The 21305-nt window shown below is 35.0% G+C and overlaps 3 protein-coding genes across 3 annotated transcripts; all 3 read left to right on the top strand.

Annotated features, from left to right (window-relative positions):
• Nucleotides 1-599: 599 nt before the first annotated feature.
• On the top strand, nucleotides 600-2468 carry LOC119076770 (aminoacylase-1-like). Its single transcript, XM_037183725.1, has 6 exons — nucleotides 600-698; nucleotides 754-932; nucleotides 994-1769; nucleotides 1842-1975; nucleotides 2046-2106; nucleotides 2161-2468. Exons 1-6 carry the CDS (start codon nucleotides 652-654, stop codon nucleotides 2302-2304), a joined length of 1341 nt encoding a protein of 446 aa, XP_037039620.1. The 5' UTR covers nucleotides 600-651; the 3' UTR covers nucleotides 2305-2468.
• A 1511-nt stretch (nucleotides 2469-3979) lies between these two features.
• Nucleotides 3980-5777, top strand: LOC119077221 (retinol dehydrogenase 12-like). Its single transcript, XM_037184405.1, has 2 exons — nucleotides 3980-4476; nucleotides 4543-5777. Exons 1-2 carry the CDS (start codon nucleotides 4148-4150, stop codon nucleotides 5162-5164), a joined length of 951 nt encoding a protein of 316 aa, XP_037040300.1. The 5' UTR covers nucleotides 3980-4147; the 3' UTR covers nucleotides 5165-5777.
• Nucleotides 5778-18573: 12796 nt separating this feature from the next.
• LOC119077261 lies at nucleotides 18574-19621 on the top strand. The gene is made up of 2 exons (XM_037184411.1): nucleotides 18574-19059; nucleotides 19109-19621. The coding sequence occupies exons 1-2, from the start codon at nucleotides 18610-18612 to the stop codon at nucleotides 19580-19582; spliced, it is 924 nt and encodes a 307-aa protein (XP_037040306.1). The 5' UTR covers nucleotides 18574-18609; the 3' UTR covers nucleotides 19583-19621.
• The last annotated feature ends 1684 nt before the right edge of the window (nucleotides 19622-21305 follow it).

Genomic DNA, 21305 nt, shown 5'->3' with positions numbered 1-21305 from the left:
TGTCACAAAGCTAACCACAATGTTACATATATGGAGCTGTCATTGTTTGAGGTTAGCATTGTGAAATTGACCGTTATTTGACACTGATCAATAACAATTGCTGGCTATAACAATAGGCGTATGTTACAGGTTAAGGCTCCTTTAGCGCGACCACTTTTCTCTTTCCGTTGACCAATCGGCGTTGGGTCAAAATTATTGATGGCTAAGTAAGGCTCTTACTGCCTTACCATATATCCACCTCGTTGAAAAAAATCGATTTCCCTGGCCTTAGAAGGTCCGTGACGCTGATTTGTTTTTTGTTCATTGCAAATCATTGTGGAAAGTCTTCCACTCAATATCTACGAAGCGATAAGTGACTAATGCTAAACTTCAGAAATTTCGAGTTTTGCTTTGTTTCATACGGCGGTATTTCTTTTTAAGACTGTTTTCATGACTACCTGCAATTTTTCAATCAATTACAATCGTCATAAAGATTTCTTTTCGATGTCGGTAAATTGGTTATTAATGGATAAAGTATTTACTATGTTTGATAAAGCTAATAATGCTAATAATGTTAACTGCCTTCAAAACTTATTAAGATAGTAACTTGTATTCTAAATCGTGTGTGGATTGTCAGATCCATTGCTGTTTCCGTACATAAACGTTGTTAAAATGAACAAAAAATTTCTAATAGGATTATTGGTGTTCGTAGCTGCATGGTAGGCATTTTAATTGAATCGTGAACTTTACATTAACTACCTCATCCCAACAAAGCATAATAATTGTGGGTGTTTTGTTGGGAATTTACTTACCCCGAAGAGCAAAAGCTACTGACGTATTCTCATTTGAACTACCGGAGCTACCAGAAACATCGCCATGGTACGGTAATGAAGAGATTCGAATATTCCGTCAATATTTACGAATACCAACAGTTCATCCGGACATTGATTATGGTAAAAAATAAATCCATTTCTATAAACTTCATCGCAAAAACTAACTTTTCTAACTAAATAGAGCCGTGTGTTCAATTTCTCAAACGCCAAGCGGAAAGTTTAGATTTGCCCGTCTCCGTAGTCTATCCCGTTAATGACAGAAACCCGGTTGTTATAATTTCGTGGATTGGATCAGAGCCAAATCTTCCATCAATTATGTTAAATTCACATACTGATGTAGTTCCGGTATACGAGGAAATGTGGACTCATCCACCGTTTGCTGCTGATATTGATGAAGAGGGAAAAATCTTTGCAAGAGGAACTCAAGATACAAAGTCGCTTGGAATGATATATTTAGCAGCTATTCGAGCACTTAAACACGAGAACGTGACATCATTGAGACGAACGATTCATGTGACATTTGTACCTGACGAAGAAACTGGCGGAGCTCTAGGAATGGCTGGATTTGTCGAGACCGACGAATTTAAAGCTATGAACGTTGGATATGCTTTAGATGAAGCAGGTGTTTCACCTACTAATGAAATAAGTGTATATAATGATGAGAGATGTCCGTGGCAAATTGAATTTGTGAGTAATGGACCGGCAGGCCATGGATCGTTTCTGTACGAAAATACTGCTGGTGAAAAACTCTCGTATTTAATTAGCAAACTTATGGAAATGCGAAAATCAGAAGTGGAGCGAATGAAAACCAACAGCCTTCCTTACGGAAAAGTAACAACCATTAATCTAACCATTTTGAAAGGAGGTGTTCAAAGCAACGTAGTTCCTCCAGACTTCACAGCTACTTTCGACATTCGTTTGGATGTCGATATAGATCATGCAGAATTTGAAGCTAAAGTAAATTTTAAGAAATAATTCAGAACTTCCCTTTGGATGGGACCTCAATGAAAATGTTCTTTGTTGTTCAAGATTGACCAATGGTGCGAAGAAGCTGGTGGTGATATTGCAAAAAATTATTTATTAAAAACACCGAAAGCACCAGCTTCGGTTGCCGACTCAACAAATCCAGTTTGGATGGTACTTCAAAGTACAACAAGGGAGCTGTAAGTCAACGCGAAGTGAAATCAACTAATTAACAGATCATTCAAAATGCATTCCATTACCATATAATAGGGGCATGGAAGTCGTTCCAACTGTATTGGCAGGAGCCACCGATGCGAGATTCCTACGAAGAGTAAATTTATTTTTACATGAAGAACGAGCAAAATAATTGAGTTTTCCTTTTTAGTTAAACATTCCCTCATTTGGATTTTCGCCATTGATAAATACACCACTATTGCTACACGATCACAATGAATTCGTTCATGCTGATGAATACTTGGCTGGTATACATGTTTACACAAACCTTCTTTCGAAATTGGGCGAGATATAAGAGTCACAAAACAATTTTTATTCTGTGTCCATATCACCGAAAGTTACAAATGATTATTAAAATGGATTTGAAATTAAATCAAATATCGTCGATCGTAGTTATATTGTACTATAGAAAATCCACGTCACTGACTTTAAATATAACTTTAATCGTTTCGATCAACTGTGTTAACTTGCTGATACCGTTGGTTACGTTTCGGTGATAAAATCTCTTTCATATTGATCAGACATTTATCGGAAACAAGGCAGCTCTCTAGCCGGTATTTCAGTTGTCCGATAAAAAAAATATTTAATTCAATTTATTTTTTATTACAGCATGGATAGTAACAATCTATGACTCTTTAGTATTTTCGTCATCACCTGCCGTTTGTGACGCATATCTTTTTGCGTGTCGAATCTGTAAGTGTCACCTACACCGATATCAGTTCTTTTGTAAGTGGATAACAGGACTTGCGTCACACCTGCACTGTAAGTGGTTTTGGGCGATGCATAGTATACCGTCAATGGCAGTCCCTGAATTAATTTGGAAGTTATTTTAAATAAAGCAACACATTAAACTAGCCTCAGCATAATGATCAACAGTTGTTGCTTTTATCACACTTATATCATTAATGTTCGAGAGTTATTCATTATTTGACGTGCGTTTCACGTGAATTTCACGAGTTCTCGCGTGTCAAAAAATTTTCTTCATTCTTTTTTGGGGGGTTAGACTGCGTCAAGTCCTCCGCTATCGCTCCAGATATCGGACATTTTGGCGAAAGTAGAATTCTCGCATATAATTAGTTGCCGCGTGTCAAAAAAAATTCTTCGTTCTTTTTTTGGGGGTTAGACTGCGTCAAGTCCTCCGCTATCGCTCCGGACATGAAAATTAGGTTGCTAGGAATCTCGCGCCGCGTCATTCACAATAATTCACATTTTGACACATTTTGTATAAGGAAGATGTCACTTTGTGAATTATTGTGAATGACGCGGCGCGAGATTCCTTAACACCGAAAATTAACCTGTTACAGACATCAAACATATGACAATAATTATTATTTTTTGGTCAATTACTTCCATCGATGAAAGTATTTTTAATCTGTTGATTTCAAATCTTGTACTTCAATTCTTTTAACATTCATTTTACTATATAAAGAACCATATTACCCAGCGCTTGTCACCGTCATTTTTGTCGTCGTTATCGATAACAGATGTTACAGGTTACACGATAACACGGGTAATTCAGGATGGATTTTCAGAAAATTGTTTAAAAATATAGTTTAAAATCTGCTTTAGACATGGAATACATGCAGGGACTACTTTTGGGAAAACATTTTCCTTTATTTTAATTTTTTTTTCCAAATTTTTTTTTATTTAAGGGTAAAATTTGAAAAGTTTAAAAATTTTTTTTTTAAATATGGGAAAATGCTAGCCCAAAAATAGTCCCTGATTGCCACTAAAATGTAATTGAATTGGAGGCGCTTGGAATTTCTAATTCAATAACTGTGAATTCTGTAATTAGTATGCTTTATACGTACGAATTTAAAATTGTTCGCTGTACAACAATCGATTTCAACGTGAATATTTTCATGTGCTCGTGAGATAGTCGGTTTTACTAACACATTCATGTGTCTACAAAACTGTAGGTAGGTATTATGAAAAAAGAAACCCCACATTTCATTTAAACCTGCCACCGACGTATGTTGGTTCATATTAGCATTCTTTCCATTGATTTTGTTTCATTGATAGAATCGATAAAGAATTCTCCAGGATAAGTAATTCACTTATCGTGTTGATAGAGGAAGTGACTGAAAATTAAATAAGTTATCAGAAATCATTGTGTGTTATCGATAAATCGTGAAAAAATGGATACAAAATCGTATGTTATTGCAACTGCAGCAGTTGCAGTGCCAGTATTCTTTTTGATAAATCGATGGGCGCGAGGTGGTCAATTCAATAAAGACGTTAGAATTGATGGAAAAATTGTGATTATTACTGGAGCAAACACGGGAATAGGTCGTGAGACTGCATTGGATTTAGCAAATAGAGGAGCAAAAGTATATCTAGCGTGTCGGGATTTAAATAGGGCTGATGCGACCAGAGAGGATATCATTCTAAAAACGGGCAACCAAAATGTTTTTGTGAAAAAGTTGGACCTAGCTTCACTTGAATCCGTTCGGATGTTCGTGGAAGAGTAAGTTTCTACAATTTCGATGATAATTTCACATTTAATTGAATTTGATATTTTGTTAAAATTTAGATTTAAGAAATGTGAAACCAAACTGCACGTATTGATCAACAACGCCGGTGTAATGGCTATTAATAATCGCCAAACGACACAGGACGGCCTGGAAATGCAAATCGGAACGAATCATTTTGGACATTTCTTATTGACCAATCTTCTGTTAGACACAATCAAAATATCCGCTCCGGCTCGAATTATAAATGTTTCTAGTATTGTCCATAAATGTGGAACGATAAATCGTAAGGACCTGCAATCCGAAAAATCTTATTCGAAATGGCCAGCTTACTGTCAGTCGAAATTGGCGAACATTTTATTCACACGAGAATTGGCAAAACGATTGAAAGATTCCAATGTTACAGCTAATTCATTACACCCAGGCGTGGTACGAACTGAATTGTCAAGGAATTTGGCTATATTACAATATGCTGCGTTACCATTGCATCCGTTTACAAAATCACCGAAATCTGGTGCACAAACATCTATTATGTTAGCTGTAGACCCAGATTTGAAGAGTGTTACAGGTAAATACTTTGCTGATTGTGCAATTTCTAAAGAAAGTACAGCAGCTCAATGCGATGAAACAGCAACATGGTTATGGGATGTTAGTGAAGGAGTCACAGGGATCAAAAAAGAATAAAGAACAAAATAAATTCGGAGTTTTTATACTTCGGTTCGGATCGTAGTTCGGTCGTTTAAAATAGTGAAAATTCTGAGATTATGGAAATTATTTTGAAAAAGTAAGGAGTCGTACGTTAACCGTTTGATCCATGGAAGAAGCATAGATCCATTAGGTGATATCGAAAGACTAACCTGTCGCAGACGGCAAACATATTAACAGTTTTACTATTTAAACTATTACTTCATTTGATCAAAGATTTTCATAGATTGATTTCAGAAATCTTTTACTTCATTTGTTTTGAACATGCTTTTTGCTATTTTAGACCTAATTAGGCGGAGCTTGTCGTTTGTTATTGCTGTCATTGTCGATAACAGATGACAGCCGTCTGTTCGCACCATGCCACTATAGACTTTAATTTCACATCAATTTTGATCATATTCGATTTGAGGCGACTAGTAGGGTGTGTCGATTTCAATTTTTTTTTAGTCATTCCTGGTTCCGCCCTACCGCGATTCACCCTCGCACTAGCAATAATAATCAGCAATTTTTTTTTATAAGTCAATATAAGCTTGCACCGTCACTTTTTCAAAAATTTTCGAGCTACACGAGATACTTGGATTATGGGTCCGAAAAAAAATCTACAGATGCTTTTGCAGAGTTTTCACTCTGTACGGCATCTAGAGGGTCTACTAGAACATACAAAAATTAAAAAAAGTTAAAAAAATGTTTTACCGTCATTTTGGTGTAGCACCAAGTTTCACCGAGGTGGAATTTTCAAGAATTTTGTATGTGAAAAAATCATCTCTTTTGGGTGAATGGTTTTCAAGCTATTGTTGTGATAGCTCATTTTGTTCTGCAAAAGCATCTGTAGATTTTTTTGGTTCGGACCTATAATCCAAGTATCTCGTGTAGCTCGAAAATTTTTGAAAAAGTGACGGTGCAAGCTTATATTGACTTATAAAAAAAAATTGCTGATTATTATTGCTAGTGCGAGGGTGAATCGCGGTAGGGCGGAACCAGGAATGACTAAAAAAATTGAAATCGACACACGACACACCCTAGCGACTAGATGACTGTGATATATATAAGGTTTACCTTGGTAGAACCGTCCTAGCAAAAGAACTTTTTTCAATTCTGGTAAAGAAGTTTAGTTGTACAACATTATTGTTCGTATACATACATTTTGATCCACTGTTATATCAAAAGATTATTGTCTCTCAGTTTATAACATTGTCGTCATGTGACAAAGTTTGTTATTCACTTTTCAACACATAGTGATGAAATGGTGGAATTTTTCAAACCATCTGAAAGTCTATTAAAATAATTTTATATCGTCGTTAGTCAAACTTTTCACTGCAAACATACAAATTAGCATATTCAAACTTAAAAACGCAAACCGCAAAACTTCAAACCATAAAAATGTATAATTTTCGAAGAAACGATCGTGTTTTATGTAAAATTTCTACTATTTTATGTGAATGTGACTGAAGATTATTTCGTCTTTTGGTCGCCAGATTTGTGTGTAATAATACAAGTTTGTTTATTATGGAAATGTTTAAAGTTTTTATAAACAAAAAGCTCACAGTATGGCCTGTGAGCCTTCTGGTTCGTTTATCTGTAGATGTATGTCATAAACGAATTCTATTAACTCAAATGAATAAATTCTTTAAAGTTTTGATGGAAAATTTGTTTGAATTGGTAGAAAATTTTCATGAAATAATAGAATTATACCTCGCTAATTCGAATTTTACACTTTTATTTTATAAGAGCCGAAATGGCTTCTGTATTCCATTATATAAATATACAACTTGGTACAGGAAAGATATTTTCTTGATTGGAATAAAGATTTTAAAGCAATGTTAGTCATTTTCTGGATGAATAATTTACACTTTAGAAATTGCTGTGCTAGTCAGTTATATGGGAAGTTTCATGTGTTCCCTGCGTAACATTTCTATGTCTAACCTATGAATTAGACTATTATTTAGACTATAAGGCAACATTATACTAATTACTATGGATAATCACAAAAACTGTCTCGTTCCTAAGTTACAGAAATGATACTTCAATTTGTGGCAGCCACGCTAAAACAACAACTTTTGTTGTACACAGGGACTTCGATTAAGCATTCACCTGTTTTAAAATAGAGTTAGTCATTCAAGGGACACATTATTAACGTAATTAGTTCAGCTAACAATAATTTAAATAAAATATTTCGAGATGAATTCCGAATAATTCATAGACTTTTTGTATTCTGATAAAAACGGTCACTATTAAGAAGATGAATGCTTAAGTATGGTCCACTCAACAAAAAGTACTTAGTGTGAGAGCACTCAACAAAAATTTAACAGAATTTAAGTGGAAATCAAGCCTTACACTGTTAAATTTTGAGGAAAAAACTAGGCCACACTTTTCGGGTGGGTCAGGTCCCTTGACTGACTGTTTTTCTTAATCAATTTTTGCGATTTTTATGCATATATCATAAAACTCTGACTTGCTTTCTCATAAATTGCGCATTCCTTTTATTTTATTCAAAACAAATTTTCAGAATAAACAAAGCGAACTATAATCTCTTTCATTTTCAAACGATAGTACGTTCTTTTGCCTGGAGAGGGATTACGGCGTCAGTTCTCTTTTCTCTATTCAATCAAAACTCTTCTGATAGAGAACGATTCACTCTTTCACTGAAAGATGAGTGAATCGTTCTCTATCAGAAGAGTTTTGATTGAATAGAGAAAAGAGAACTGACGCCGTAATCCCTCTCCTGCTATAAACGAAGTTGAAGAGATTTCTTGCTTGTTATGTCTTGCATAAAAATGAAACTCGTGTGAGTTACAGCACCTGCCTCGCTCTGGATACAAAATTCACAATCTGTTAATTCTTTTATACAAACAACTACACTGAAATCATTAAAATTCTTTTGGCTCGAGATTTAAGAGCCGTTCGAAAAGGTTCAGCTGATTAAGGGAAAGATTAAAACCTTACAATATTATTTCGAAATAAGTCTGCTGTCTGCAGGTACTACCTCGAACCTATTTGTGTGTATATAAATCGTTTCCAGATAAATGAGTTCTTCGAAAAGGTCAGCGTGAAGTTCTCTCAACTGATTTTGGGAAAAGATGATTTCCAGCAACTTATGTTTCAGATGATGTCTGCATGCAAGGTCTCAAATGTTTGAAAAGTTTGGGTTGAAGTTCTGTCATCTTATTAGAATTGAGGTTAACTATTTGAAGATTATTTAAATCATCGAAAGTACTGTCATTCAAATGCTATTTAAAATTAAATCCAAACTATTAATGTTCTTGAACGAGATGAGTCGAACTCTTTCAACCACTTTGAAGTAATATCTCACAAACACGAAGCTGATCTGCTGAGCAAATTTTCAAACTTCGCTACACCATCCGACAATTCGGGGATGACATCGGATTCTCTACTAATTTTGATCTCGGTAATAAATGTCAATTTTGGAATTCCGTCAAAAAAAAAATCGACGTCTCGATGAAGTGTCGTAGATGCGCACACTGGTTTTGCAATCATTCGTGGGGTCACTTGCAGGCTGCATTTTTTACGTTGCAATTTGGCAGCTATGATAATTGACGTACCTCCAACCAGATTGAGCCTCAATGAATCCGTGGAAGGTACCATGCAACATCAGAAAAAAATGGTATACTGCATCGGATCGCACACAATTTCTTGAGTTTTCGAATGTATCGACCACTGTCGCGTGTACCATGTGCTAGGCCAGAATTCAAAACACTTATTCCGAATACTTTCTACATTTATTAATTTACTTCATCAATGGCCGAAGCCTCTGACTACTTGCATTATTACAATGAGACTTTTGAAAAAACAAAAACAAAGATACATCTGACGATTACAATACAGTTTCCAATTTAATTCACCAACGCACTCCAAGAACCGGCACAAGAACAGATTTCTTTAACGGTCGAAATGCCTCTTCGCAGTGGTATTATACCAACATAAAAAACTAAATTTATATGAAAAATTCTGACAACTGCACATTTAAAATCTGTTCTTGTGCCTGTTTTGGAGAGCGTTGAATTCACACAATTACAAAACAATGTCTACATCGAACATGTCTCGACCATGACATTTGAGATCAGTGAGTTACCTGAAAAAGATGGGTTAGTTAGAGCTAGTCGACTGTAGACTAGCAAAGGTTTACACAGTTTAGGTAACCTGAAGTTAACTTCAGAGTTGTGAGACCCGATCAAACAATGTAACCATTTCTTTAGTGAATGGCACACTAACAACACAAAAAAGATGAAAAGATAATGATCCTTTGAGGGATGCCCTGAAAACATAGTTGCGAAAAACGGTTAAATTTGATGTACATGTTTGGCTCCGTGATACTTAGTCCTGTGATCAATGGCAACGAGAAAGTAATTAGCGCCAGCCGGGTATGAGTCCAAAATAACCTTTCACTCTTTCATGAAAATGTGGCATTTTATCTGCCACTATACCACAATCTTGCCCTTGACCACATAATTTCAATTATAAATACAATTGTGCTGCCAATCCAGCCATAAACAATTAATATTGGAAATTCAAAGTCATCAGCTGTATGTTGTGTTTCGACATGGACAGTTGGAAACAGTTTTGATAATGAATCAAAATATTCATTCAACCATTTATGAAGCATTCCTGAACTGTGCGACCAATGAATAATTTCATTTAATTTTTCAAAAAACACAAACTTTTCTGATACCGGAAACACGCATACCGAATTTGAGACTGTCAAACCGGTATCATAGTAACTTTTTCCTCCTCCATTCGACCTCCTTGCAATTCCTAACATCATTTTGAAGTAGAGATCACTTATCACAAATGCAGTTGAGGAGCCGTTATTGACAGGATGAATTTCAAGACTACTGCCCGGGACTACTTTTTTGCTCCAGTCTGTATGATTTGATCTATAAGTTAGCCTGTCAAGAACTAGACCTACCAATTGCGATTGAGGCGCAATAACTAACGGAGAATGGTAAATATCGTCAACCGTTTTAATCTGTGGCTGTAGAGCCGGCTTGGTCAGAAAGCTTTGCAGACCGGAAAGATATCCATTAACGACAATAAATCCTACGAATGTGAGTGCACCAATTAGAAAGGCTTCAGCGCGATAGAGTAGCTGATACTTTATGTGATCGTTATCATTGACGAGAAGATTCATAACATCGGTGAAACTTTGAAAAAATAAAATTTTTCTTCGTTTAATATAACGGCACGCGGTTAACATCAATACGGTTGCAACGATTGTACCTCCACAATAAGCGGACAATTCGTTGGACGCCAACGTTCGAAGATAGGCGTAGAAACCGGAATATGGTTCTGTTTCAGGAACAATAATATTTTCTTGCATCATCAGAATTGGAAACATTGGAAATCTGTGTGATTTTGCAATTAGCGAAGCGTGTTCAGGAATAATGTCGATTCCATTCTCGAAATACTCCGAGACTTTTCTATAAAAAACTTTTTCAACTGTAAAAGTCGCATTCATCACTCGAAACGCCGACAGCCAAAATTTTTTGTCCGGGGTACTTACAAACTGAGAGATTCGCAGTTTTTGTCGATGATAATTTGAGTCTAAGGTGGGATAGAGCTCGTCGCACGTGTTTCGACTGGTCACGTTTAACACTTTAAACTTTCCAAACGAATGAAAGGTGAAAATGTTAAGTGATTCTCTGGAATTTGTGTGAGTCGCAGCAAATACGTTAACAATCGACTGGTATCTGAACCACAGAAAATGAATTCGTACATCGTCCATCGTAGCGATAGTTTGAAAGAAAATTCCAATTTTCATATTAATATCGATGCGTTGAATATTCCTGATCAGTATCAACATGTTTAAGTTCGTGTTGAGTGATGAACTCCCCGGAACCACAATCATGAAGCTATTTTTACTCTGTATCTTCTGCAGAATTTGCAAACCGATGGCACTTCTGTTAGCATCCTCGAAAATGAATACACTTTTTGGTTGAGGTCCTTTTCCCACAAAGTGGTTGCTGATATCTGCTGATGATGAGGCCAGCAAATAGAAATTGTGATCGAAGTTGAAGCAATTGTTTAAATCATTAATGAATGTGAATTCTTGTGAAGCAAGTGTCATCAAGCTGAGAACTGCTTGAATTTCCATAGTTTTTGTGATTGAGTTTTACTTGTCGCTAGCTTAAGGTTAATAGCAGAACACTATGTAAAACTATAATCGCATTATTTAAGTTTGTCTTTCGCTCCGTAAAAGTAATTAAATGTCTCTTCAATTAAAAAACAGTCAGGTGTAATACGACGACCAAGAGCATGGGCAATAAATGACTAAAATAAAGACAAAAGTACTTAATCAACTGTTTTGCCGTTGTTATTCGAGATTGAATCGGTTGATCGGTATAAATGCTATTGGATAAGGTGACGACTCTTTCAGCTTCCAAAAAATAGCGTCATACAAATGGCTACTGTGAGTCGGTTCGGCTTTCGACCTGATTTTGAAAAAAATAATCGGTTTTCGGGTTTTAAAATTTCGGATACTGGAAAAAAATTTTGAAATCCGACATGTCATTTCTGTTCGGAAGTTGTTGTGGAATGTAAATGAATCGACTCAAAATTTGTTTAGCAAATAATAATCAAGATTTTAATTTTCTGAGTAGGGCTTGCCACCACATGAAAGGAATCTCATTTGTTTAAATTTTGTGCGGAATCATTTAGATCTTCCTGTCTGTATTCTTTTTCTTCTGCTTAGTTGAAATTCGAAAATTGCTGCTATGGCCATAGGTCGACAGTTTGTTTTCGCTATAGGAAGATAATTTAACGTTAACAATAAACAAATCTTTATTCAGTTCAGTCTATGCCTATGAATACTGTAATCTAGTTAAATCGATGCACAACCCTTTTTATACAATTCAAGCAATTATACCCTGACTAAAAATGCAATTATTTCAATCAAAGTGAAAACGTCTAATTACAAACGTCCAATACTGTTCAACCAGTTATTATAGACTCGAAATTACATGCATAGCATCGCCCATAACAGAATTACGTCAGGAACTTTGGTTCCCTTTTTGTATTTAACAAATCTGTCGATCACAGTAGTGAACTTTTCGATGCATTAGATCTGGCATTTACTTACGACATAAGCTCGACAGCAGCCTCCTCATGCCATTTCGAATAATTACTCTACTGCGGTTGGTTTGTTGGTTTATTTGGGAAACTTTGATTTAACCTTTTACAATTATTAAAAACTAACAAAATTCAAATACCGATAAGCAAAATTGAAAAAAAAATTTGATCAAAAAACACCGAGGCCAGTCTTCGTTGGGCCCATTGTGTTATATCTCCGTTTTCTTATGTTTTCATATTCCCCTTTCAGGTCCGAGTAGCCACTTGCTTCCTGTAATAAAAGAAAGCAAGTTAGCCAAGTCTAGCTTTAACTGTTCTTCAGGAGTCAAATAAAAGTCTCCTAGATGTTTAGTCCTCAATTTTTTTAGAGCTGGGCAAGTGCATATGAAATGTCTTGCAGTTTCCGGTTCTAGACCACACCCTCTACAAGTTGGATCATTTATGATACCTGTCTTGTTGAGGTGATATCCCAGGCTCTTGTGTCCTGTTAGGATTCCAATCAGCCCTCGCAACTTCTCTCTACCGAGACTTAAAAGAAATTTGGTGTGATTTGCGTTGTATCCCGCCAAAAATTCTTTTGACTGTCTACAGGTTGTAAGCGAATCCCATCTCTCCTGATGGTATCGTTTCGTCCTGTCCTTCACCAAAGATTTGATCAGACCAGCATACCTACCTACGGCGGGCTCTGGTCCGATAAAAACTGCAGATTACTCTATTGCACTTCTTTCAATCAGTTTTGAGGAAATTCTCCCAACTTATTCTTGGAAAGGCTGAGATTTTGCAACTTCTGGTTATTTTGGGAAATGTCTGCAGGTAGCAACATTTAGCCTATTAGTATTTAGGCTTTCCAGGTGGATGAGAGTTTAAAAAAGATCGACATGAAGTTCTTTGAGATTATTTTGGTAAAGCATAGAAGATCGCAATGTTGGTATTAATTACATCTGCGGGATAGGATTCCAGCATATTATTGTCTAACCGCAGAAATGGGAGATTTCGAAGTTGTTCGATATGAATCTCTTTCAACTGATTGTTGGAAATATCTGATTCAGTCAATTTTATATTATTACGAAAAAGACGCAGAGGTATGATCTCAAGTTAATTCAAATAAATTTCCTCGAGATTTAAGAGACATATTCGACATGAAGTAGTGTAAACTTCACAGCTCGAGCATGAGGTAAGGCATTTTTTTAGTCAAGACACCAGAGGCGTAACTAGCCGGTTCTCTCAGGGTAAGCTGAAAGATTGCAAAAATGTTTTTGTTTGGTAAAATTAAAGAAAACACGGTTTTTCACAATTGCCAGGTTGAGTTCAGCTCACCTTCGCCTTTACGTAGGTTCGGCCCCTGAAATTCATTATTCACTATTTTTTGGGACAACATTATTCCATATTTTCCAAAATTTCCTCTAAGTTGTCAACTGTTTTCCTTTTTTTTTAATTTAGAGAAAACGTAAGAAAATTTGGAAAAATATAAACTCGTTTTATAAAGATCATAATTAAAAGTGAACTTTAATATCAGACAAATGAATGGCGTGCTATTTTATTCCGTCAATTAAACCGTACGTATATATCTGCAAGCACTTACTATAAATAATTACAAAAAAAAACTATAATATTCGTTAATACTTTCGACACGTGTCGAATCTATAAAGCAGTATTGGCTCTGCAAGTAAAAAAAAAACAACATAAAATCCCATTGTGAATGGTTTTTCATTGTAAAAATAAAGTGAGGTATAAAAGTGTATTCTGTTCATAATTTATTATCTTCTGGTGTTGACGCAATAACAAAAAATATCTTTGATTTATTTATTTTAATGGATTTCAGTTCTGTCGCTATTTTTATCCAAATTTATTAATTTATCAAACAATAACAATAATAATAAAGTAGTCCATTAATAATTTCCTCTTCATGGCATTATATTTTCCTGACCATTCATTCGATATATAAATGGATTGTGATTTCAACAATGAAAGTTATATGCTCTCGTTGTAGAGGGCTTATATTGCATTGCAACGAACGTAATGCAATTAAAAGTTCGATGTGACATGGTTTAATGTCGAAATACACCTTTAACAGGCGGGGTAAGCATATTACTACGAAATCATTAAATCTGTTACTTCATTTGTGTAGAAAAAAGTAAAGTGATTTTGATAAGAAATCTATCACTTCAATATTTTGATAGTACATTTCGCTATATAAGAGAACAATAGCCAGAGTACATCGCATATACTTGACGTCGTTATCGATAACAAATGACTAGTTGTTTAGAACTAGAGAAAGAGATTTTCCTTTCGAGTTGATTGTGTCTCACTTCGCTAATTTTTTCTTTGTTGATATTAGATGACATAGCCGCCTGCAAAATGTTAATTTAACTTGTAATGTTGTATACATTGAAACTGCATGGATTAATTTAAACAGGTACTTTTTACGTACTTAGACACAGGTTTGTGTTCTTTACAGAATCCAAAACTGTTCAATGGATAGTATAAATCAATAAAAACTAAATTTTAAAACTCAGTTATCGCTACAACCTTGTGTTTAAAAGTCCCGTGTGGTATACATTCTATATCCGATACACATACCTCTAAATAATGTACATACATACATACCCCTCATCTATTATAATTCCAATTTGTCATTTCACATCATTTCTATTTTCCGACATTAATTTCATTTTCTTTTGATGTCTGAACAAATAAAAAATATACTTTTTCATGTGACATGTCAAGTCAACTGGTGAATGGTTAGCTAACGTGTGTACAAAAAGTGAGACTGATGTGTATTTTGTGCTCAACTGTTTATAACTCTGAAATTTCCATCATTTTCCGTGCTTTACGAGACTTCACATGTTGGTGCTAAATGATTGCTTTCTGAAAACGAAAATCTTTCTTTTGGCACCAAAACATACATTTTCAGCAAATCACTTGAATTATCCGTCGAAAGTTCATTTTCAATCGACTGTTTCCAAACGTTACTTTGAATGATTGTTCAACATAATTTTAAGTGATTGAACATTCATTCATGGTATGTTTATAGATTAAAGTCTGTAGTGATTGGGTCAACTTTGGAGGAGATGAACCGTTATTTTATCAGACCGAGTACAACAAGTACACTTCTACGAATTGCTGGTATCTTTTACCAAAAAATGAAATAGCTGCAAGCGATAAAGTCTTCTTCAACAATGTTTAACATTCATTTAAATTTTAATGCCACGTAAATACCTGAGTGATATATCGCGACTACATAAAGGCAGATTCACAGTTCCTAATTCGAAGGAAAGTCGCATTATGCATACATTTGAACTGACATATACGAAACTGAAACCTTTATATGCAGGAGAATAAATAAAGAAAATATGAAGTTAAATTATCTTTAATGCTTTATGCTAGTCTCTCTCTGTGTGTTATTCTGTTAATGTAACAACAAAATAAACTTTGAAAATTAAGAGCTTTTCTTATTCATTCTGAATTTAAAATATATGTTCCTTTCCAACTTGGAAAGAAATATGATATCATCTGTGAGAAGTAAGTAACAAGAAATTTTAATTTAGTTTACATACGGCACATATATAAAATTGTGTGCTGTATGGCTGTATACAACGTGTCTTTTTGAATCCATCTCGAAAATCCAATTAAAACAAACTTATCAACTCGCTTAAAAATTATTTTCATCTTGAATTGCTTGAATTGTCTGTAGTTAAATGTATTATTAATGAGTATAATACATATCATCCTTCATGCATGCAAATCACATTCAAGTCTAAACATTTTACACTAAGAGAACGTACGAATGCGAGAAAATAAAGTAACTTTTGTCAGTCTTTACAACATCCGACGTCTTGAACAATAAAAAACATTTCGAAAAATGTTTCTTTGCTCAACGAAACTAAGACCAGAGTAAGCTTTACACGAGCTTGTCTCAGAGAAAAAGGTGCCACGGTTTAGTAGCACTTTACTTTATTTTTTTAATATTTTCATTTCAAATTACCAAACATTACAAAAATACAACATTTGCAATTAAAACCAACTCGCTCGGACAGTTAAAAATGTAAAATATATCATGGCCCTACGTTAGTGAAGGGCCGTGACGCAGGTCCGTTCACACTGAAAAATTTGACAAAAAAAAAACAGTTTTTCCGTAGGACTGAGATATACAACTTTTTTGACTTTTCCCTCTCCGCTCTTCCTACCCCCACTTATTTTATTCGTAATCTAGGCGTCCATACGAGTTCAACGAGCTATCACACGCCTCATAAGGTTAAGATTTGGCCGAGATATTAAATTTCAAAACGTGAAAATTTTTATGAAGAAATCGATTTTCATACATTTTGAAATAGATGAATTTTACCAACCTTTGTTGTCCCGTTGTCACTTTGTTACAACGAAACGTTTGAATTTACCGGTGGATTTGGCTGAAATTTTCATGGTATGTCAAGGACGTAGTTGTAAGAAACTAATTTGAAGGAATTTTCATAAAAGCTTCTAATTTCGGAGCTATGAGCGTTTTAAGCTAATGAACTATAGGACCCATAACTCAGAAAATATGGCAGATAGAAAGTTCGTTTAAAAGACAAATTTATAGAATTTATTTCACATTCTAGTCGACACGTGTTTCATGGTTTTCCTAAAACGTCGTTTATTTGGGAGCTATGAGCGTTTTAAGTGCGAGCTATGTCAGCAATAACTCGGAAAATACGGCAGATGGAAACCTCGAGTAAAATACAAATTTATAGAGTTTCAGATTCTAGTCGATTCGTGTTTCATGGTTTCCCTAAAAAGTCCCTTATTTATTTATTACCTGCCACTTGTTGACGCAATTTTTTTTTATAATTTTCTTTCTAAAAATTTTCGGCGAAAATTTTTGTTGATCAAACTTTTGCGTGCTTTCCTCATCAGCTGCCATTTGAGACGCATATCTTTTTGCGTGTCGAATCTGTAAGCGTCACCTACACCGATTTCAGTTTTTTTGTAAGTGGATAACAGGACTTGCGTCACACCTCCACTGTAAGTGGTTTTGGGCGATTTAGAATTATAGAATTATCACAATGGTAAATGTCCTCTGTAATGTAAATGCAACAAATATTTTCCACATGTTTCTAAATATTAAAATAAAATTCTTTTGATCATCACCAGCGGGCAGCACGTTAGCAAGCCCACTTCAACGACCTCCAAACTCACATATTAGGACTTACATATATCTAAGGCATCCATACGAGTTCAACGAGCTATCTCACGTCAAAGTAGGTTACGATTTGACTGAGATATTGAATTTCAAAATTCTTACGCACTTATTTCTTTTATTTCCAACAAAAATATGCTTTTTATATGTAGCTTCTCTTAACCTGTTACAGACGGCAAGCATATAACCAGAATTATTATCGGCTCTATTACTCCATCAATCAAAGTATTTTTAATCTGTTGATTTCAAATCTTGTACTTCAATTTTTTTAACATGTATTTTGCTATCAAAAAAACCATGTTACATTTACCTAGAGATTCTCATTATTTTTGTCGTCAGGTTAGGTAATTAAAAATTCAACAACAAAAAACAAATCATTTTACGAATTGTTAAGAGGAAATTAAGACCGCGTAGCTCCACTACGCAATTTTGACAATTCTATGGAGCTACATTAAAAAAGTAAAAAACGTAAATTTAATCAAGTAAAAAACTGGTAGCCTAGGAAGGCTAATTTAAGCCAAGAGTACAGAAATGAGTTAAACTCTACTTCACACACATTTCTCAAAATGGAACTAAGTCGTCGTTGACTCTTAAAAAACTTAAAAGTATCTTCTGGAATTTTTCGAAAAGATGTAGGTTTTTTATGCTAAATTAGCATTGCTTATGACGAAAAACCATAAAGGGTGAAAAGACACAGGTCCTTATGTATATTTAAAACAATAACTGATATCACTGAGGTTGACGCATTCTGCTCCTATACGGATAAGTTTTATCAACAAAAAATTGATAAGTCAATTGTCTCTAGTTACTAAAACAAGAAGGAACATCAACTGCAGATATTTTGCTCTTGAATGTGTGTTTGTAAAAAATGTCATTTTGCCAAACAAAATCCTACTTTTCGCTGTGTGTTTTGAGTCACTCACTGCAGTTCTATGATAGTCAAACAAAATCAAACAAACAAACAAAATCAGTGCGATCATTGGTATTTTATATCATCGTGAGGATCCACAACCTGCCACCAAAATTAGTAATTGGCTGATAAGACTTTCGATAATTTTAATTAATTTTTGTTGCTATAAATGAAAGTCTAACCGTTACACTGCAACCACTCGGTGCTCATATAAGTCAGTCGAACGGTGAACGTTTATCACAACATTTTGCAAAAATGAAAACACGCTTCACTTTAATCGTTTTAATTCTAATGGAAATAACGTCGATTCGAACGCAACATCCGACCTGCAACAAATTCGACTTTAGCGATCCTTTAACTATAAACGAATTCCGCTCATTTCCAGACGAATATTGTGGATCGAATGTTAGTCGAATGGTTATGAGATCTTACAATGACTCATCGATAACTCCATTGCATTCATCGTCTCGATATTTTTTGTCAGCAATTGGTAGCCTTCCATTTTGTTTGTCGAGGGCAGCGAGTACTGAGGCAACTTCTACTTCTGTAATCAAAATGGCATACTTTCTCCAAGGCACAATTGTCAACACAAGTTTTATTGAAGTTATGGCTGTAGATAATATTGCTTTCAATAGAATCGTCTCTATTCTCCTTGTTACCAACCGATGGACTGTATACGAAGGCCGATTTCGTCTTTCTGGAAGAGTAAGTAAAACTTTTTTTCAAAGCTAATAAAATTAAAAATCGGTTGCAGGTACGTTTGTCTGGAGTAATTGATTCAAGAAATACTTTGGCTATAGAGTACCTTCACATTTACAACCCCGGAGTGTCTGACGAGAATTGTATGCCGACTGTAACAAGTACAACAACAACAACGCCTCCAAAACTATGTCAGTGGGAAGCTGGTCAGGAAATAGCAATTGGAACTCGCTGTGTTGGGCAGCATGGATTCTTTGTGTTTCAATTGGACGGAAACGCAGTGATCTACGATGTAAATAACGTGCCCCTTTGGAATACAGCAACATCTGGCATTGGACACTCTTTTGTGTTCGAAACTAACGGAAATTTGGCAATGTACTCCAGTACTGGCTCACAAGTATGGAACAGTGCATCTTCGAACATGGGTGCAAGCTTGCTAGTTTTTCAAGAAGATCGAAATCTAGTTATTTATAACACAGCCAACACACCAGCAGTTGCATTGTGGAATAGTAGAACCTTTGTTCCATGAAGGAAATGAAACATTTTTTAAGGAGTCCACAGAAATATTTTAAACGGCTGAAAAGTTTTTAAAAAAATGCTAAGTTGACTACGAAATTTGTAATTGTTTTTTTTCGTTTCCGACTTTAGTCTGGTCTAAACTGCTATTTTCATGTTTTTTTTTTTACTTTATCTTGTATACAGTCGAAGGCAGTCAATTTTCAGCATAAATTAGCTTCAGCTGTTTTTCAGCTGATCCATACAAACAATCACAACCGTTTATACGTCTTTATACGGTTTTACCACTATCATGCGCGTGCGTGTAGCAGCTTCAACCGTATTAACAAGGAAAACCAGTTTTGATTGTATGTGTGGATCAGCTGAAAAACAGCTGAAGCAAATTTATGCTGAAAATTGACTGCCTTTGACTGTAAGACTGAAGAAAAACCCGCAATGTTATCAAGTTGCAGAATTCAAGGTGATGCCTTTAATCAAATATGGCGTCGATAACTAAAAGCCGCTATATAAAAACAATTATTTTTTTTATCTATGTTTGAATTAGACGTAGATAGTTCAAAAATAGTTCAATCAATAGTAGAATTCTGAAAAATTAGTAAAAAATTGAGATCAGTCAAAAAAACCCTTAAAGGGTAAATGTGACGCAAGTCCTTTATCTTACTTACTAATCAACTGATATCGTCTTTCTTTCGTTTCAGTACATTTTTTAACCATTTTCCTAACAATAGTTTCCTCAACATCTGCCACTTGTGCCGTAAATTTCTTTTTGTAAAATTTTCTTTCAAAAATTTTTTGGGTCGATTTTTGGTTGCGTACATGCACAAAATGCGTTACCATCAGCGATATCAGTTAGTTTGTAATTATGATAAAGACTTGCGTCACATTTACCCTTTAAGGGTGTTTTGACTGATAAACTTGATAAAATCACGAAAATTATTATATGAAAGAAAAGACGCACATCGTTGTAGAAAGGTCCCTCGAAACGTCAAAATAATCCTTCGGAAATAATTAAGAAAATTTCCAACTGGAAATCATTTGCAAAGGATTAACTTTTTCTGGTGCTCGATGAAATTGCTGTGTGTAAAATTATGTGATTCTACATTTGTAGGACAAGTGTGCAATAAATTCAAATGATTTTAATTAATTATTGGGACCATTTGAAGGTTGTATTTTTTACGTTACAATTTGGCAACGGGCTACCCACATATACGAGTTGCTCGGACTGGCACAACTACGAATAAAACACATCTTTTCCAACAAATTTATTGAAGAACTAAAACAGCAGCTCCTTTCTTTTAATTTATTTGGGAAAGCACAGATGAGACAGTAAAACAAAACGCTCCTTTGCCTTATATTATTTACTGAAGATCCCGTGTAGATCAAATCGTTGCGTCCTTATCCAGGACGTTTGGAATTCCTTAAATAACCTCCCAGCTGAAATACCTATAGAAGAAAAGCTAAAATAAAAGACAAAACTTCAAGAACAAACAAAGCTTTTTGCTTTTCCCTTTCCCATGGTTCACGTTTAGTGAATAAACTTGAGGCAAAGACGCTGTTTCGACCTCCGAATGTGATGGTGGTCACAGAACAGTACAGAACTGCTCATCTTCAGAGTGGTTTTGTGATTACAGTGCGTACCTGAGTGATTTGTTTTGCTGTGGACACGAGTGTGCAGTCGCAGTCTGGTTTTTCGTTGTTAGTGAGTTGATTTTGGCTTGATTTTTGAATGAATTTCT

The sequence above is a fragment of the Bradysia coprophila genome, chromosome III (genome assembly GCF_014529535.1).
Source record: "Bradysia coprophila strain Holo2 chromosome III, BU_Bcop_v1, whole genome shotgun sequence".
Taxonomy (NCBI): Eukaryota; Metazoa; Arthropoda; class Insecta; order Diptera; family Sciaridae; genus Bradysia; species Bradysia coprophila.
Note: the sequence above shows the minus strand (reverse complement) of the source record. Positions and strands in the feature narration are given on the sequence as shown.

What these genes read in the sequence shown, in the direction of transcription:
- LOC119076770 (XM_037183725.1), top strand. Translation starts at nt 652, where the DNA reads ATGAACAAAAAATTTCTAATAGGATTATTGGTGTTCGTAGCTGCATG. An exon ending in CAAAGTACAACAAGGGAGCT is followed by an intron (nt 1,976 to 2,045) that starts GTAAGTCAACGC and finishes ACCATATAATAG; the next exon opens with GGGCATGGAAGTCGTTCCAA. An exon ending in ATGCGAGATTCCTACGAAGA is followed by an intron (nt 2,107 to 2,160) that starts GTAAATTTATTT and finishes TTTCCTTTTTAG; the next exon opens with TTAAACATTCCCTCATTTGG.
- LOC119077221 (XM_037184405.1), top strand. Translation starts at nt 4,148, where the DNA reads ATGGATACAAAATCGTATGTTATTGCAACTGCAGCAGTTGCAGTGCCA. An exon ending in GTTCGGATGTTCGTGGAAGA is followed by an intron (nt 4,477 to 4,542) that starts GTAAGTTTCTAC and finishes GTTAAAATTTAG; the next exon opens with ATTTAAGAAATGTGAAACCA.
- LOC119077261 (XM_037184411.1), top strand. Translation starts at nt 18,610, where the DNA reads ATGAAAACACGCTTCACTTTAATCGTTTTAATTCTAATGGAAATAACG. An exon ending in GATTTCGTCTTTCTGGAAGA is followed by an intron (nt 19,060 to 19,108) that starts GTAAGTAAAACT and finishes AATCGGTTGCAG; the next exon opens with GTACGTTTGTCTGGAGTAAT.